The sequence below is a fragment of the Eptatretus burgeri genome, chromosome 6, assembly GCF_056783735.1.
Source record: "Eptatretus burgeri isolate ZD-2024b chromosome 6, Ebu_testis_v1, whole genome shotgun sequence".
Classification (NCBI taxonomy): domain Eukaryota; kingdom Metazoa; phylum Chordata; class Myxini; order Myxiniformes; family Myxinidae; genus Eptatretus; species Eptatretus burgeri.
In genome coordinates, this window is record NC_140966.1 from 1,365,540 (window position 1) to 1,385,539 (window position 20,000).

Consider the following 20,000-nt stretch of genomic DNA (forward strand, 5'->3'; position numbering starts at 1 on the left):
TTTGAGGTCCAGATTGTTTAAGTATATGGGAGGAGGCAGATATGTCAGGATGGGGGAATATGGAGAGGGAATGTGGGGATGTAGAAAGGGAAAGTGAAAGGAGTTGAGGGTGAAGGGAAGTTGGGGGAGTGGAGAGGGGCAGGATTGTGTGGGGCAGGGTAGGGGAGACATGTGGTCGGCTGGGCGTGGGGTTGGTGACATGGTGCAACACAGCAGGAGCAGGGAGATGTGGAGGCATTGAGACTTGCAGTGGTGACAGAGACTAGAGTCATGCACGAGCAGGATATTAAGTCAGCCAGGGCACTGATGTGAGGGGTTAGCCACCATGATGGAACGATCACTGCAAAATGGGTTTGTTTTCAGGATCCTGAGATCAGAAAGCCAAATATTTACATCATGACTGGGATGGAAGAGTGATTAACTCATGGAGCCAATTAATAACAATGGTACATGTAACAAAAAAAACACAAAACAAAGGGAGACATTTCCCCCCAAATCTTCCCCTTAAGTTATGTGCAATTGCTTTCTTTCAGGTTGCCTGTGTAGGCAAATGACCTATTTGGAGAATCGTGGCTTTGCAACAGCAGCAGGAATGTTATTCCAGCCTACTTAAGACATACAGAGTCCAACAATGGACTGTCCAATGCTATGTATGATTTCATACTGAAGAATACATCATGTGCAGTAGATTAAAATGGAGGCATAGTCGTTCACATGCTGGCAGTGGAGGAATTTGAATATTTTTAGTCTCCTGGCTTCACACTGCCTAACGGTCACTGTCCCTCTTGTGCTGCTGGCTTTTATTCCCTCTTGCACACTTCTTCTATCACAGACAAACATGAAGTTCTCCTTGTACATGGTAATGCTTGGCCGCATCACACGTCATCACGTTGATTGGTTGATAGACAGACAGACATCACAGCCATGATTGATTGACAGACAGACAGACAACCCTATGGGGGAAGGTCCAACCTGACCCATTCTGATTTTCTCAACCTCATGGCCACGTCCATGTTATGGTCGATCAGGCCAGGACAGGCACAAATTTTTATCTCTGAAGTCATCGAAAGCTTTGCAAGAGCAATTAATTCCCCACAGGGATGATGATGGCAGACAGCCGTACATGTTTGCTGAGGTGGTTCACATGCACATTCCTAATAGGCCGCAAGGTGTGCCAGGAAAATGCGGTGAGAAATTGACTTTTGTTGCACCCTCGGGGAACTACTTGAAATATAGTGTTTTGGTCAACGGATGAGTTTCTGAATCCAATATCATGTGTTCCAACATTTGGATTAGCTTCAGTTTTAATACACAACCTTCGGAATATATCTAAACATGGGTAAAAATGCCAGTTTTGGCATTCGGGCTATTTTCAAGGCATCACCATAAATTAGGTGGATGGCCTAGACCGACAGGGCTGAATATTGGTGGATCTGTCAAATACAGTTAATCAATGAATCAATCAATCAGTTCCATATAAGTAAGATTATTGAACAATATCCTGAACGGTTGCCAGAAGTTTCAGATGAAGCTTCTCGGGTACATCCATGCAGTTATAAAATGTCGGATCATTAGAGGCACCAAGGAGGGATCTACCCACACCAGTGCATTGTAAAGCGGTATCGGTGTGATAGCTTCCACAGTATCTACTGTAAGATCACAGGCTAACATCAGACACAAAAATAATTATAAAGTTTTGTCAAGTAACCCTGAGGATATCATTATCAAACTACAATCTTATATAGTGCTCAACATACTACCTCTAACTTGACGCATCCAATCCTTCATGTTCTTTGGCCATCCACACAAAAATGTCAAGCAGTTTTGTCACACGGATCGCTTCTTGTCCTTCAAAAATTATATTTTCAATGATGTCTGCACAGAACACATCAAGCGTGTTCTGGAAGCTTTCCAGATTTGCAGTGACAGTTGACCTCAAATCGTGCCATCGGATGTTGCATGTGAACACAGATAACAATTATTTTCACAGGAGATTTTAACATAGTCTGAATGGTATGTGATGAATGCAGTTTGAGAATGTGAAACTTACTCTTTCTCGTAGGTTTCACTTTTGACATGAATCGTGGGTGTTCACAGTACAGCCTTTGTGGGATTTCACCTTCAGGGCAACACAATCCTTGTCAAGTATGTTCACAACAGTTGCTTTTCATGGAAGACCAGTGCAAAGCAAGAATAATAAAATTAATATTACTCGAGCAGTATGCCATTGGTTAGTTGGGCAACACCTTGGATGATTTACTCAATAACAAATCAAAAATGCTTAGCGTCAAGCCCTATTTAACAAAGCCCAAATTACTGATTCAGGGGAGATCCCAGCATAATAGCCCAAGTCCATCAAAAGACAACACCACTTTAATACTAGTCCTCCCTATTTAACAGACCTCATTTACAAAACCAAAACTGCTTCCCATCAAGTCTGTTAAATAGTGGTTTGACTGTAATGAATGGTGAAACTTGCCCCTACGTCTGCCTCTTTCATCTCACAACAATGTATGCTTCTGGTTTCTTGCAAATGATGCAAATGGCTGGTAATACATGCTGCACTCATGATGGTGCAGTGGAGACGGAGGCCAAGGCATGATTGCATCTGAGCCGGTTTTGTTTTTTCATGGGGTACCTGAGTGTACTGCACTCTCTTCGTCAACTTCACCAAACTGTGAGATTAGCGCTGCCTCACGACATGCAACGTGCTTCACGGCCCTCTCAAGCTTGGTTTTGTCTGTGAATCTGCCATAACACTTTCTGTGGTCGCCAAATTCCTGCTGAATCACCTCTTTGACGCCTGACATGAAACAACAACAACAACAACTAGCCTCTTTAGCTGGCATAAAACCAATTACTCTTATCATGTGGCATCAAATAACTTAAAATAACGTGTACCTACAAAATAAATCTTTGTCGCAGTACTTCTGACGTGTCTTTTTTCTGGCACATCAAGCTATATATCCATTTTTCGGCATAATCTTTCAATTTCCACGAGGTTACAACAGAAAATGGAGAACTTAATCCTCCCAGATATTTGTTAACCAAATGGTTTACACCTATTGGCTGGACAGCTGGCCTGACTCAACCCCAATAAAATCATGCACCGTTGTTGCATGAAGCAGCACAGATCGATAGGCCTCAGGCTTTAGGCCGGGGTGTAAGTCCATGGCCCAGTGCAATTGGAATGATTCCAAGTATATAACCATGATGTATTATTGTATATGCACATAAGCTGGGGTTATTTTTTTTTGTTAAAATATTAAATAGGCAAAACCAAGAAACAAATGAAACATGGTAGGGCAGACAGTTTCTTCTTCATTTGGGGTCTGGTATCGGCTCAAGCGTGTGTTAAAGTAAACTAATTTTAGCTCTCCTGGACTTTAGTCTGGTGAGCTTATGCAATCGAGTAGTGTCCGTAGGTAAGTGAGTCAGTCAGCCCGTAAACACTTCAGTCATTATCGCTTGAACCAAACAAAGATTTTGATGAAACTTGGCTACAAGATTCATATCTGATGCCTATACTAACAAAGGTGTATTGACTGCATCAAAATCTGCACTCATTAAAGGGATCTATGTGGTTTGTTTTTTTTACCCCCAGCAAAATAGGTATTTGCTCTCTTTTCCAAAACTACACACACAATTTCCATGAAACTTGATCACAACAGACATCACCAGTGATACACCAAAGTTTATTGAGCGCATCAAAATCTGCTCTCATTAAGAGGTCTACTGGGGTGCGCGATATTGAACCCCCCCAAATAGGTATTTGCTCTCTTCTCCAAAACTAGACATGCAATTTTGTTGAAAATTGACCACAACTTTAATCACCTGTGATGTACCAAAGTGTATCGACTGCATCAAAATCTGCTTCATCAAGGATGTCTATAGGGGGCGTGTTTGACCCCCAAATAGGTATTTGCTTTCTTCTCCGAAACTACACACACGACTTCGATGAAACTTGACCACAATCTTCATCACCTGTGATGTACCAAAGTTTATCATTTGCATCAAAATCTGCGCTCATTAAGGGGGTTTGGTGGTGGTTTCTGACCCCAGAAAATAAGTATTTGCTCTCTTTTCCGAACTACACACATAATTTCAATGAAACTTGACCACAACATTCATCACCCTTGATGTCCCAAAGTTTGTTTACGGCATTAAAAAATCCAGAGTCTGGGGGTTCTAAGGGGGGGGGGGTTGATTGACTGATGCTCCTGATCCAGGTGAGCTACAGAGAATCGGTGCAGCCAAAGCAGTTTATTCGCGAGGGTTAAACTGGGTGTTTTTCCATTACCTTCTCTGGAGTATGGGCAGGAATTTGGAATTTGGTCATGGTGCCGACGATAACGTGCCTACTCTTCACCAAGGACACCATGAATCTTTAACATCTATCAACTGATAGTCTGCCAGGATGCCCAGTTTCACTTCCATGCAAGTGATGGGACGCACATTGATGCCTCGCCCTGCCTATGAAACACTCGGATGGCAGTTTATAGCTGGGTCGAGATTCAAACTCAGGCTCGATAGCTTAGAGGCGAGTGTAAATACCTCGAGGCTATCCTGCCTGCTTGCTGCAACAGAAGTGAACAATAAACAGTCACACCTCAGTGCCCATAAGGTATGGTTCTCACACTGAATAAATCGTATTCCAAATACACCACTTTCAAAATGATATATGAATGCTAAATGAGGCCTTTTGCACAGTCACTGTGTCTTTGTCTACACTGAACCAGTTTGGCTCGACAGGCATTTTTAACCTTCCATTGCTCGCAAAAATATGTGATTCAAATCATCTTTTAAACATAGTTTTAAGCATTTAGATGAAAGAGTGGCAATTCAAAAATGGTGAACCAAAATTGTTCTGTTCCTGAATGCAAAGCGGACTCACGGAAATAGAGGAAATATGACAAATATCCATGGATGAGACAGAGGTGATGATTTCCTATCATTTCTTGTTAATACTATTAGCGGCCACATGTATATATATATATATATATATATATATATATATATATATATATATATATATATATATATATATATATATATATATATATATATATATATATATATATATATATATATATATATATATATATATATATATATATATATATATATGTATATATATATATATAACTACACACACACATACACAGCACATTCAAAAGCCCCAGATATGTCCCACCCAATCGGTGTTCTGAAGAACCTAATCCGGACAAAAAGTCCATTCACTGATAGTGATTTGGCAGGGGTTTCCACTCGGGCCTTGCAACGACCCACATGTTTGGGAGTTTGCAGTACAAGCAGCTTCCCAGTTCTGCAAGACGAGAAAGTTGTCCAAGTTTCCTGTTGTGCAGAGGCACAGCCCTTTTTCTCAGTTACTTTTCCAAGTATTCTCCACTTTTTTCAGGAGCTTTGTGAACCATTTTAAGTAACAATACTTATGTCTGACACACAGTATACTTTATGATGCCCTGAGCACCGATGTTTCCGAGGATTTCTGCACATGCACACCGAGCATTTTGCGCCGGAATGCGTCATTTTGAAAGTGCTACATTCTATAACTTCACCTAACAAAGATGGAAACGATATTGTACAATTAAAATTTGCACAGGGGCCGCCAAAAATCGTGACTGTATTTCAAACAGCAATGTAGGAAATAAAAAGTCTGTTGTACTGAATATGTAAGATGGCAAATAAAGAACAATCTTTGGAGATTGTTCGCAATTTATTTTATGAAAATCACATCCAGTAAGTGACCGCACCATGGGAATCCACACAAAAGTGTGTCCACTGCACAACACTGCCCATCACTGATGCCAGAGTTTCCAACTGAATGTTCAGGATTTCTCCACGAATATTGTCCTTTAGTTCCTGGAAGGTCCTGTGTTTTGTGCGGTTTTCATCATCACATCCTTTTTTATAATTAATCCGACACAGTGAAGTCTCGGAAATCTGCACTTCATGGGATCGCCGCTTACATGATTTATTCAGGGAGCACACGACGTCTTCCTGGACAACTGCAATGTTTCCTGCAGTTGGGATGACCTGACCTTTTTTTGTCACTGAATCAGTCTGTCGGAATGCTGTCGCCCATCTCCTTATGGCTTTGTTTGTTGGTGCTCTTCGGAACTCACGCTGTGCACACACAACACTGAAACCATTTCGGAAGTACAGCTCCACAATCAGAGCCATCTGTTGATATGTCCACTTATCCGTGATAAATTTAACCCTTAAGATTAACCTGCAACAGAAAAACAAACAGTTTGTGCATTGCTGCCTTCAAGCACAACTTACAATGCAAGTACAGTCATGACTTTTGGCGGATCCTGTATTTCCAGTAATAAATAAATTTGCACAAAATGACGACCCTTTTTGTATTCAGGTTCAGTTTAAACATGGTCGTTAAATAAAGGCAAATGATTCGCTTATGCCGTTGTAGTTTTCCAGAATATTGTATTCGAAGTGCTTCCACAAGTATTTATAGGTACAGTCCTGCAATTTCAGGAGTTCTGGGCTGTTTTTCAATTTAAAAATTACAGAGGATACCCTGGTAGTGGGGTATTAAGTTGTGGAAACAAAGTTCTGTGTACTTTGTACATATTGCAGGAGTGAGGAAGGTGTGGAGGTGTGAGTGGGGAGGGGGGGGGGGTGATTGGACTTGGGTAAATCCAAGGACGTTGCTGAAAGATGCGACATTGTACATCTTAACTATAATTCATGGGCCGGTGTGTGTTTGTTTGTGACGGTTTGTTTGTCGTGCCACTTCGACAGTTCTGGGCAGATTATATCAAGACTTGCTACATAGAATCAGCATGACCCCAATTAGCATATCGGGGTGTTTTTATCTTTGCCGGTGGTCTTGGGGTGTGTGAAAATGAGCTAAAAGCTAAGTGAAAAGATAAGTGGAAAAAAAAGCTAAGTGAAATTTTCAAAAAGTCGCAGCTGTGAAATGCCACTTGACCAAATGTTTTTGAGGCATTCTATGCCGATGACACTTTCAAACTGAAAACACAAATTACAAAATTTAAACATGGTGACAGCACTGTTAGTTTTACAACCAAAATGCCCTGACTCCACAAATAATTTTGGAATGACAAGTCCACAGTTTGGGTCACTCATATGGTTTCACCAATTATAACATCCACTGCTCGAAGAATAATGAGTGTTGGCTAAAGATGGTTCGGCACAGTGAGCAAGGAGGCACGACCCATGAGCTCGTGGGAATTGAGTTGAGAGGGAGAATAATCTTGAGATTGTAGAGGAGGAGGAGGAGGGGGGGGGCAGAATGGTCTTGGAACATTGTGTTTATCCAATGTTGTGGAACAAGTACTGAGTATTTTTGTGCTCAGATTTTATTTTTTCAACCATGCAGTGATGTCAGTGCATTTTTCTTGGAATGACCATCTGTCGTCAGACAATGATATGGCATGAGTGAGCTTATTTATTTTTTTTAAACTCACAGTGATTGTATTTGCGGTGCACATTGAGTGTATTGATATTTGAAGTGGTTGCAGCTGCATGCAGAATCGAGTCTTTCTTGTGCAAGGATAAAGGAAGGCTGGAATGTCATCACTTGAAGGTCACCCGATCATGGAGTGCTGCAGAGGAAAAAAAAATTGGAGTTCTCACTTGATCTTCGGGATATTTGGAGAAGTCTGAGGCAGGAATGTGTATAGATCCATTTTGTTGATTTTGTAAGAAAGCCATGAGAATTGGCTTTTTGTGAAGGACACCACAGCATTTTCAAAGCAATGGTACTGTTCAGTCAACATGATTTGCTCTTCTTTCGAATCTGAACATCATTGTATCGACAGATGTTTTAATGACAATCGTTGCTGAATACAAAAAGAATTGTTAAATTATTACAAGTTACTTTCAAGTGCTCTGTGCATCAGCCAAGTTGGTTTAGTTTGTGCCTTCAGGCAAAATGGGAACCATTTATTTTCTGATGTCGACAAAGCATGGCAAGACATCTCTTGGGTTTCAAACATCTTGGGATTCTGGTTCGATATGAAAGAAATAATGTTTTTACCTAAGGATGCATGTGCACCCAGAACCCATATATTACTTCCACCTTTGGGAGCCCATCATATCTTTGTAACTCGCTTTTTGACATAGAGGTTGGAAGTCAAAGCACCCCACACCTCACATCCGAGAATCCTTGGTTTTTCCATCTCCCACCCCCTATGCACCCTTCTGCCTTGCTATGTTTTCCCAAAATGCCTCTTTCAATTTTGGCTTCTGAATGTGGTGAAGCATGACAACCCAGCCAGCTGGCTCTTTAGCAGGGTGGCATTGCAGGAGAGGAGCAAGAGATGGACTTAGAACGTGAATCTAGATCTAAGCGTCAAACGAGGCTGTCGCTTGGGGTCGATTTGGCTCGATGTATTGGAGCTTGCCGTGCGTTGCCATGGTAGCATTTCAGCCGAGTCCATCTGTGAGGTGTAGCTGAAGAAGAGCAGATGACAAGCGCCGCTGGCTCAGATGCTGCAATTATTATCTCCAGCTCAAATGATGACAATTGGTGGGGTGGGGGTTGGGGAGCGATTTCAGTAACATATGCATGTGTTTGCAAGTGCCCATGTGTTATGTACATTTCAGTTTTTGTCTTTATTATCGCCATTATCATGTCTTTATAATTTCCTGATTAAATTTCCCACATTCTGCTAATTGTACAGAATAGAAGTAGGCCTACATTTTATGACAGGTTTCAGGCATCATGCTAACCCCTTCAAACGCCAATGCACATCTCATTGACTATAAAACAGTATGGTTTCTTGAAGCATTCCTTTACTGCTTCACCATCTCTTGAATTTACCTTGTTTTTTAAGCCTAGTGCTGGCTTAATCGTTAGGGTGGATGGCTTAAGATCTTAGGGTACTGAGTTCAAGCCCCTGTCCGCCTGTTGACTTAACACCAGGCAGGATGACAGCCCGTCATCCTTTTGAGGTCAGCAAAATGAGTACCCGCTTACTGGTACCAGGGGACATTGCATCAGTGGCACAGCTGCTACCCTAGAAAAATGATGCAGCCAAGTAACCACAGGCTGTATATAAATAAATAAAATAAGGAAGATGTCATGCAGAGCACTATACTTGCAAAATCCATAAAACAAATTTGACCTTAAAAATAATTGGTGGTTGAAGTCAATGACAAAATACACAAATCCTCTTTAAATTTCAAGTTAATCGGATGAAAATTGACAATTTTAGAAATTCGGCCTATGGTGACCTCTAAAATAATTGGTGGTTGAATCCAGCCACCTGATATGCAAATCATGTTCAAATTTCTCACCAATCGGAGGAAAATTGAGGATTTTAGAAATTTGACAAATTTGTTGACCTTTGGCCTATGTTGACCTTTTGAATTTTCGACCTCAAAAACAATAGACTTCTTGCTTATAACGAACTCTGCCATGTGGTGAAGTTTCATGAAGATTCGTTTACAATTGTGACCTGCAGGCAATTGACATACAGAGACAAACAGAAAATAATGCACGTGACCAACCAATGTACTTGAAAAATCTTTGATTTTCGAAAGTTAAAATTTGTATTTTCACTGGCTTGGAATAATAACAATGATAATAATAATAATAATAATAATAATAATAATAATAATAATAATAATGATTAAACCTGGCTTTAATTCCAAATTCCAAATAGCATGCCCATCTTATCGTAAAATACCCTCACCAAATAATTGTACTTCAACTTGTCCTAGTTTGGGCTGTAGCATGCCATATATCATGAAATTCACTGAGTATGCCCCCATTATTCCGAATGTGTAATTCAGCTCTTTAGAGTATTCAGGAGATTCATTTTATGCCATTAAATGTCCCCTTGAGTCATGCACAATTCTTAATAGTTTATACAAAACAATGCCAGCTGGCTGGGAATTAGCACTGTAACAACGAGCCATGGTATTGCAGCTAAGGCCTTCTGTGACTCTGTGTCTGATCCAATCTGTAAACTTCCCAACACGGATTCCTGCAATTATTATGTCCTCTCTTCTGAGCCGGGTCATGACTAACTTTCCATTCAAACCTCCTATTCCTCTTATATCACTCTTGGCTCCTCTGACCACTTTCTTATCAAAGTCCATTGCTCGTTATCAACCTCGATACTACAGAACGTGGTTGTTTGCACAGGCCAAAAGGCAGATACTCTACTTCAATCTGACCATTCACAAATGGATTGGGCTACCATCTCCAAACCATATGACATTGATTCTGCCTGGAATTATTTCCACAAAAAAATACTCTCTCTCCAATGCACAGACTATCCTGTCTGAGGTTAACAAATCCACCCCTCAGTCCCGATACACGGAATTATGTCAGGGTAGATCCAGAATATTTTGAAATGAGGGTGGGGGAGGGGGGGGTGAGGAGGGAAGGTCCAGAAATCAAGGGAATAGGTGCATACTCTCCCAGATACTGTGGTACTGTGAGCGTGAAGCCACTAAACAAGTGGTGTGGTGTCCGCTTGAGGACTCCAGAAGCTTTGGAATTTTAGGTGCAGTCTGAGCATCAACTCAACACATTGGCGACATGTTGTGAGGGTAAAAAAAATTAATTCGTTTACATTGTAAAATAAATAATATTTGCCTTTTTGTTGTTAATTTTGACATGGATTGAGATGTCAACTCAATAAACTTAAAACTCTGTCAACTTAAAGGGTCACCAGTTACTCAACAATCCTCTTCAACAATTACTCTGAATGGTGCTTTTATTGTCGAGAGCACTTGCCTGTTTGTGGTAGGACACAAAATCTGAATGGCAGAGCTGAGCTGTTCAGGGAGCTGAGGCGTAAAACTGTACGTGCACTGAGGGTGGACAAGGAGGCCTATGTGCGAGGAATCTGTGAGGGGGTAGAGCATCACCTGTGGACAGGTGATTCTCGTCCCGCTTACAGGGGAATTCGCGCATTACGTTCATCCAAGCCCATCCCTCGGAGCACTACAGTTCGAGCAGAGAGTGGTAGGCTCTTGACAGAGGAGTCTGAAGTGAAGGCCCGCTGGGCCGGTTACTTTGAGCGGTTGTACCAGGCTGATCCCCCAACTGTCGAGTTGGACGTCAAGGGTGTTACAATCCCTGTTGCTGACCCTCGAATCAACTGTGGTCCACCTACGCTTGTGGAAACACGGGCTGCGGTGAACCAGTTGAAACGGGGCAAAGCTCCAGGGATTTGTGGCATCCATGCCGAACTTCTCAAGGCTGGTGGAAATGCTGCACTCGTGTCGTTGCATGCAGTTTTGTGCTCTGCCTGGAACACAGGCATCATCCCAACTGACTGGAAGAGGGGCCTTGTTGTCCCTCTCTGGAAAGGGAAGGGTGATCGCCAAGACTGCAACAACTACCGAGGGGTGACGCTGCTCTCAGTGCTGGGCAAGGTCTTTGCTCGGATAATTCTCGATAGGGTTCGCCACCATCTGCTTGAGCACCAGCGTCCAGAGCAGTCAGGCTTTACACCAAAGAGGTCAACGATTGACCGTATCCTTGCACTTCGTGTCCTCACCGAACGCAGACGAGAGTTTCGGCAGGGGCTGCTTGCAGCCTATGTTGATCTCTGTAAAGCGTTCGATTCAGTGAATCGGGATGTCCTCTGGAGAATTCTTGGTCTTCGTGCGGTGCCACCAAAACTGATCGATCTGATGTCTGAACTCTACTCTGGTACTGAGAGTGCTGTGAAGTGTGGTAGTACCATCTCTGACTTATTTCCAGTTGTTACTGGAGTTCATCAGGGATGTGTACTTGCCCCCATACTTTTCAGCACTTGTATGGACTGGATTCTAGGGAGGATGTCAGAGAGATCAAGTTGCGGTGCGTCATTTGGGAATGTCAAGATCTCGGACCTTGACTTTGCAGATGATGCAGTCATCTTTGCGGAGACTTTAGACATCCTCTTGGGGGCCCTCGAGGTGCTGAATGAGGAGTCGGAGCCGTTGGGATTACGGGTTTCTTGGGTCAAAACTAAAATCCAGGCTTTCGGTGACATCTTGGATGCTGCTGTCCTGTCTGTGTCTGTTTGTGGTGAGGATGTTGAGATCGTGGAGAGATTCACTTACCTTGGCAGTGATATTCATGTCTCTGCTGGCTGCGAGTCAGAGGTCAATAGACGTCTGGGTCGGGCCTGGGGAGTCATGGATTCACTGGATCATGGGGTGTGGCGCTGCCGGTACCTGTGCGGGAGGACGAAAGTCCGAGTCTTCAGGTCCTTGGTACTTCCAGTCTTGCTCTATGGGTGCGAGACTTGGACTCTGACCAAGGATCTGAGATGGAGACTTAATTCCTTTGGTACCAGGTCTCTTCGGAGAATCCTTGGCTATCGCTGGTCGGATTTTGTGTCCAACGAGCGGTTGCTGAGAGAGACTCGGATGAGATTTGTTACCTGCATAGTCCGTGAGCGTCAGTTGCGGCTGTATGGACATGTGGCTCGTTTTCCTGACTCTGATCCTGCTCACCAGATTCTCTCAGCGAGGGAGTCTCATGAGTGGAGGAGGCCAGTGGGTCAACCACGTACCTCATGGTTGCAACAGGTTGACCATCATCTCAAGGATATGGGGATGGGCCTGGCATCTGCCTGGGGGATGGCCAGACGGAGGCCCCTGGAGTACCGGCGGAAAGTGGATGCAGCGACGTGCTGTTCTGGCACATGCTCCCATACCTGACCTGACTGACAAAATCAAGTGTGACATGAAAATATGGGCTTCACCAAATCAGTGAACTTTCCAACCCTGCTTTCTCCAAATAGCTCTTCCTCCCTGCTGCACTTGGTAATGCCGAATTTTCCTACAAATGTGATCCATGAGTCTTGGTAGTTCACCAAAGCTGACTGGCAGGGACTGTAAGCTGCCCTCTCATGTCAAGACTGGTCTTTCAGTTCCACTTCTGAATATCAACACTGCCTGGGAATCCTTCCACACAAGCTTGCTTTCCCTTGTGTGCATATTTATAGCATCTTGTCTGCAGTTATCATGCCCATCCTCTCTCCCCTGGTACACAGAAACCTATGGTGAAGCATTTGCCTACAAACATGAAGCTTTCTCTTCCTGGAACGCATATCCGACCAAAGGTGACCTCAGATCATTCCACAAAGCCTGGAACAAGCATTTGTCCACTCTTAGGAAAGCCAGAAACCATCTGGCCAACCTCAAGGCTGAACTCTCAAACTTGTCTCCCTCCTCTAAAACCTAGTTTGAAACCTCCTCACCTTATGCGAGCCTGGTGTATGCTCCCACTCCATCGCTTCCCTCACTTCAAATGGTACCATCGCTGCTTGTGAGAGGCCAAATGCCTCAATTCTGTGTTTGCTTCTAAATATTGTGTCCCCATCCCCTTGCTCTTCATACTCACCCTTCCCAGTCACACCCCACTGCTCCTGATTCTGTCTTTTGTATCTGAGAAGGTGGAAAAGGTTCTTTCAACCCTCGACTCTAACTCTGCTCCTGGACCTGATGGCATCAGCTCACATGTCCGAAAAACCTGATTTGCGGGTCTTGCACATCCTCTCTCTGCCCTTTTCATCCTATAATTTGCCATTTGGTTAAATTCCATCTGTTGTAAATCAACCAACATCACTGCATTCCATAAAATAGGGAAAAACCGATCCCTTAACTGCAGACCAATTGGCTTCCTTTCAATCATCAGCAAGGTCATGGAATTCATCATCACAGTTGATATGAAATCCTTCCTTTTCTCCAACAACCATATCTCAAATCATCAATTGGGATTCAGACCAGGTAACTCCACCTTGGACATGCTGCTTCTACTCACCCAACAGTGTATGGAGGCCCTCATTATCAGACATGAGATCAGGGTGGTTTATCCAGACATATCTGGAGCTGTCAATGCAGTTTGGCATCCTGTCTTACTCTCCAAACTCTCTGCCTTTGGCATCCAAGTTCAACTCCACACATGGCTTACTGACTTTCACTGATCTCATAGCCAGATGGCTATCAATGGAATCCTTTCTTCTACTCTCCCTGTCAAGGCTGGAGTACTACCCAAAGGCAGTGTTCTAGGCCCCATCTAATTCCTAATCTTCATGAAATGATCATACTACCTGTCTGGAGAATCCTCTTTACCTCTTTGCTGATGACTCCACACTGCTGTGAAATACTTCATCCTTCTGGCAGACAGGCAGCAGCTTCTTCCCCTTCCTCAGTCTTTGACAAAATCACAAACTTGTCAAATAGTTGGAATATGTTTTTCAATCCTGAGAAATCCCACACACCCTCCCATTTACTTTCTCCACAACCCTCTTCAAGAGGTATCGTAACTCAAATTATTGGGTCTCACTCTCAGCCATGATCTCTCTTGGGCAAGCCATGTTTCAAAGATGACTTCCAAAGCCAGATGCTGACTGGGCATCTTCCATCATCAGCCAGATGATGGCTGGTCCTTCCTTGGTGCACCTGAGCTCCGATCCATGAACAGGGCTTTCATCCACAGATTGATGGAGTACTGCTCTCCCCTCTGGACTGGCTCCCATGCCTCAGATTTTGCTCAGCTTGATGCCATGGAAACCAAGGCTTTCAAGATCATTGGATTCTCTCGCAATGAAACTGAGTATATGGGCCGATCACTTCACCATTGCAGACAGGTCAGTGATGTCTCTGTGTTCTAACATCTCATTTATGGTCTTGATCCCTCTGCCCTCTCCATGTTTTGTCCTCCTCAGGTATCTGCAGGACACATGCAGTCCACCAGCAACCCCATTTGGCAGTGAAACTGCCAAAAACCAGAACCACTGCTCACCACCACTCATTTATTTCTCTTTTTCTCCCACCTGTGGAACCACCTTCCACACACTCTTCAATCTCATTCTTCCCTCCAGGTCTTCAAGACAGCTGTTCACCAACATATCAACTCATCCCCAATCGAAAAACCATGATCTTTTCTACACCTGTTAAACCATCCCCCACCTCTCCCAAATTGCTTATCCATCTTGTCCACCCCTTGCATTCTCCTCTACCCCTCATCGTTTCTTACATCCCTTGTTTGTCTGTCTCCGTCTACTTACTCCCTATGCTCTGCTGTTGGTATTTCCCCTTTTCCTGCTGTTCCCTTTTTTATGTTGTATCCTGATCTGTCCTGTATCCTATATCATCCATGAGCATTGACCATGTTCAAAAAAAACAAAAATAAAATAAAACTGCTTGTACGTTTTTGGAGAAGGTATTTTCGGGAGACATGTCTTTCAAAGTGGTGTAAGTGCTCTTACCAATCAGTGAAATCATCGTAGCCACTTTCTTCCTGCCGGCCGCTTGAAGCAGCAGCAGTGATGCCCACCTCAGCTTGCCCAATATTGTTTGAGATCAAATAGACCTCCGAACATTCTTGGTATGGCTCAAAATCGGCGCCCGCCATCAAAAGCCTCCAATGAACTGACCGCCATCATGTTGGTAGAAGAGTTTATCCTCATCACCAGTTATGTTCATAAACTCATGAATCACCATAAGTATGCGAAGTAGGAGGGTATATTCTCATCATGTCAAACTCACCAATGCATATCTGCTGAGCCTCAAAGCCCCCCTACAATAAGTCATCAACTTGGGTACAAGACAGATCATGCTGTGCTAAAGCATCCATCAGACACAGCAGTTGCTGCTCATCTCTAATGCAGAAATAAGCACACACCCTAAATCTCAAAGAAGAGGTGAGGAGCATCTCCTTAGAAATACTTCGAACACTCAACAAAATATGGCATCTTGCTCTGTTTTTCAAGCTTGCGATACCTAGATTTCTGACTTCCTTCACTCACAGTCTCACACAGTCAATGCAATGCTGTAAATCGAACCTTCTCCTCTTGCAGAGGAGGTTGGCAGACATTAAGAGAGTCTTGGGCCCAGTCTTGGTCTTTATGTTCATAAACGACCTCACCAATGTTCCGTAGGAAAAAAAACTCTCTTCCATTTGCAGATGACTTTGCAATGTGTCACACAGTACCCTATTCAGTTGTACCCCCATCCCAATGCCAGGCAGACCACAGCTGTGGCACTTTCTACTGATCTGAGATTGATTAAATACTGGTCTGTTAAATGGAACATTAATTTCAATCCGCCCAAATGTCATATTCTCACCATGTTGTGATAGAAGGATGGTCAAACAAATCCACCTATTTCTCTCCATGGTCAGTCACTGAAAGTGGTTCAGTCTCTTGGTCATCTAGGTCTCACTCCAAGCTATGACTTATCCTTGGCTGACTATATTTCAAAGCTGGTCTCGAAAGACTGTCACAGACTTTGCATCCTGTATCACTCCAAGTAATTCTTTGATCAGTCAAAAATGTAGTACTGCTCTGCCCAATGTGCTAGCAACTCAGCATCACATCTGTTTCTCCTGGAATCTGTGGAACCCACAGCTCTCAACATTCGTGGGATCTCCAATGACGAGGCTGAAGCACAAGGCCTGTTTCTTTCATTTGGCAGACAGGTGGTGGCGTCTGCGTTTATTCTGTCTCTCCTCTGGTCAAGTTACCTCTGCTCTCCACCGCTAAATCCCCTCTATGATGTACAGATTTTAATAACTCCCTCTTTGTTAGAGTCCCAAAATCCAAGTTCACTGTGTTCTCTCTGTCTTTGCCTCTCCATTTCCTCTTCTCCTTTCCTGTCCATTAATTTCCCTGCTTCTTGAATCTCACTGTGGCCCCACTGTCCCCAATATGTCCATTGTCTCTTCATCTCTATTCGTCCATGAATCTCAATATTATGTAGAAAAACATAACAAAGAAACATAATCAGTCCAAAATCGAATTGTTCATCACAAAACTACATCAATAAAAAAAAATTTGGCCACCTGAAACATTAATACAGCTTCCAAAATGCACTTCTGATGGTGAATGTACCACTGCATGACAATGCTCATTTCTCAATGCATAATTTACAAGTGGCTTGGAGATAGAGACATGCCGACCAAACTCGGCTTGGAGATAGAGACATGCCGAGAGACATGTCTTGAATTTTGTTGGTTGCTTATTTGACTATTTAGTGATGGAAATGAAATCTGTTATTTGTTGCATCATCAAATTTCAAATATTATATCCAAGCAAGTACCTGCAGAACATCTGCGCAATACAACTTAAAGTCCTTAACTCTTCCTCCCACCCCCCTCACAAACTGAAGTCACCGATCACCCCTCCAAAAACCCCAAGTCTTCAAGCCCTTCTCCAACCCCAAGGCTTCAATCCCTACTCACTCCCAGCCTTCAACCCCCCAAACAACCACAACTCCTCAATCCCCCCACATCATAACTCCTCATCCTTAACCCCTCCCCACCAAAGTCTCAAGTACCCCTCCCAACTCTGTCCCATCTTTGCTCCCCCCCCCACCCCCTTTCTGAACTCAAACTCTCTGTCTTCCCCTCCTCCCACTCATTCAAGTGAAAGGGCATTCTTACATGGATCATAACATATTTAATATTGTTGTGGGCCAGAGGTCGGTGGCGAGAATGACCATGAGGTGGGGAAAGCTTGCGTCGTCTCCCACCAAACTCTCCGGAATTGTAGGCCGTCGCTAGGATAACTCCGCGAGCCGGCGGGTCGTCTAACCGACCGTGGACGCCAATATCTCAACCGTGTAGCATAGGGTCTATTCGTCTATAACCAATTTACCTAATTAACTACGCGATTTCGACTCCTGGGGAAACCACGCCCTCAGCACATCTTGCTCGAACCAGGTCACTCCACTGACTGCGGTAGAGTTCCAATTACCGACTACCAACTCCGGTTCGGGTGCAGCCGAGCGGAAACTGCCAAAGCCGTGCCGCCTGGAATGAACGGATTATCGGGGATAAAACCCCGCCTAAACTCAGATCCAAACCATGCTGAACCAATTCAAGAAGGGACGGAAACGAACTGGGAACATTTCTAACAAGTTTTATTTACAGTAATGAAGACACAAAGCAAGACTTAACACGAATATGCAAGAAGGAATATTTACAATGAGCAAAAACTCTTATTCAGATCTACTTACAAGACAGGCCCACACGCAGACACACACAAAATGAAAAGAAACCCAGTCTTTATTCGACCCTCGCAGCCGTGGAGAGAGACAAGCTGGGGGTCAGAGTTCGGTGGTGTACCTGCCCGTTGGAGGGTTAGGGTGTGCTCCGCGATGCGGCACCTGAAAAAGGTCGTTGGTCCGGTCCCCAGTCGCACGTAGGGACTCCTGGTTTGTGGCGGAGCTCGGGTGTTGAACAATCAGGGTCCACGGAGGGAGGTCAGGGTCGCTCTGTCCTTCCTTAAAACTCCTCGTAGCAGCCACCGTAAAACTACAGAACCCCGTACAGCCACCGTGATACAAAACTGACTCCTTACAGCCACCGTGAAAGCAAACTCGACCCGTTACATCCACCGGGAAAGCAAACTCGACCGGAACCCTTTTCACAGTCTCGGAGATTTATTGGCCTCTCTCCACGGGGAGGGGCCCTTGGCGAAAATGCACCTCGCTGTCCGCCTCTGATTGGACAGGGTCCTCCAGCCCACCTTTCCGGGAGGGGGCTTCAGCACCTGCCAGGAGACCCCAGTTACTCCTCAACATGGCTTCGCTCTCGACGAGTAACAGTGTCAGCGCCGCGAATGTCATCGTATAAGAGTTACAACATTTGTGTGAGCCGAGAACTGAAACCGCGAGACCCCTTCTCGGCAAGTCAAGGTACAAGCAGCCAGCGGGTGGTGATGGAGAGTGATGGACTGAAGGGGTCATGCAGATGGGATGGTTTATTAGATGTAATAACCTAACAAAAATAAATCGCAACGCACGCCTTTGGTTCTCCCACGAGACAAAAGGAAGGGGATCTGACTACACACATACTTAACAACATAACTGACTTTTGGGACATCTGTATGTTGAATGCAAATGGTTTCCAGATCTGTAGCAATATCGTGACACCACAGTCATCGAGTTTGAAGTTATCTTACTTGAAACCTCCTTATTGTTACTCATCAATAAATGGCTATCTAAGTATTCTGGTGTATTTTGTGTCACTGCAGCATTGTCCTGGCAAACAATGTCTCCCTCACTCTTCTTCTTCCTCACTCTCACCACTCCGTTTCCTTCCATTCGATCATCATATCACGTTCTCCAGCAAAATCAACATTTCAAATAACTTAAAAGAACACAGCAATGATCAATGAGTAAAACTGTAATAGTGTCTGAAAGCATAGTGTCTGACCAGATACATTCAAAACTGCAATTATAATGCATTTTCCCCTTTAAAACATCAATTTTCATTCAATTTTATCCGTATTTGCTGCAACGGCGTCTTAAGCCTTCTTAGTGGCTGTGCAAAAATGATAGATATATATATATATATATATATATATATATATATATATATATATATATATATATATATATATATATATATATATATATATATATATATATATATATATATATATATATAAAAAGCCTGGTGTTGGCGCAGTGGTTAGGGCAGCGGCTTGGGATCCAAAAGGTCCTGAGTTCAAGCCCCGTTTGGCCACTGAATTAATACACCAGGGGGGTTGACTCAGCCTGTCATCCTTCCGAGGTCGGCGAAATGAGTACCAGTGTACTGGGCCATGGTATACCCCGGTTAAAATAGGTGTACCATATCCCTGTGTCGTAAGAGGCGACCAGGGTTGCGTCAGGAAGGGCATCTGGCATAAAACATGTGCCAAATCACGATGCGGATCATACGGATGATCCGCTGTGGCGACCCCGAACGGGAGCAGCCGAAAGAAGAAGATAGATATATATATATATATATATATATATATATATATATATATATATATATATATATATATATATATATATATATATATATATATATATATATATATATATATATGGTAGCCAAAAAGTTACCTTACCACTGATAAATTTCTCGCACTTCCCTCCGTCCCTTCCCCTCTGACCTCGCTCCCACGCCCGCTATGGTATGTGGAAACACTGACTCAGAAGAATGATGGAGCACATACAGATACAATGACAAATTAATTATT

At 43.5% G+C, this 20,000-nt stretch overlaps 1 protein-coding gene across 4 annotated transcripts in view; it reads right to left on the minus strand.

Annotated features, from left to right (window-relative positions):
• The window catches only part of LOC147024120 (uncharacterized), a 160,321-nt gene that overhangs the window by 78,032 nt on the left and 62,289 nt on the right, over nt 1-20,000 (minus strand). For 3 of the 4 annotated variants that reach the window (XR_015058877.1, XM_085883704.1, XM_085883703.1), the window contains one exon: nt 2,051-2,119. The exons of the other annotated variant lie outside the window; for it this stretch is intronic. Coding sequence is in view for 2 of the 3 variants with exons in the window: in XM_085883704.1 (XP_085739830.1) it covers nt 2,051-2,119 (69 nt within the window). In the remaining variant the exon portion in view is untranslated. The remainder of the gene's footprint in view (nt 1-2,050; nt 2,120-20,000) is intronic. 4 annotated transcript variants of the gene reach the window in all.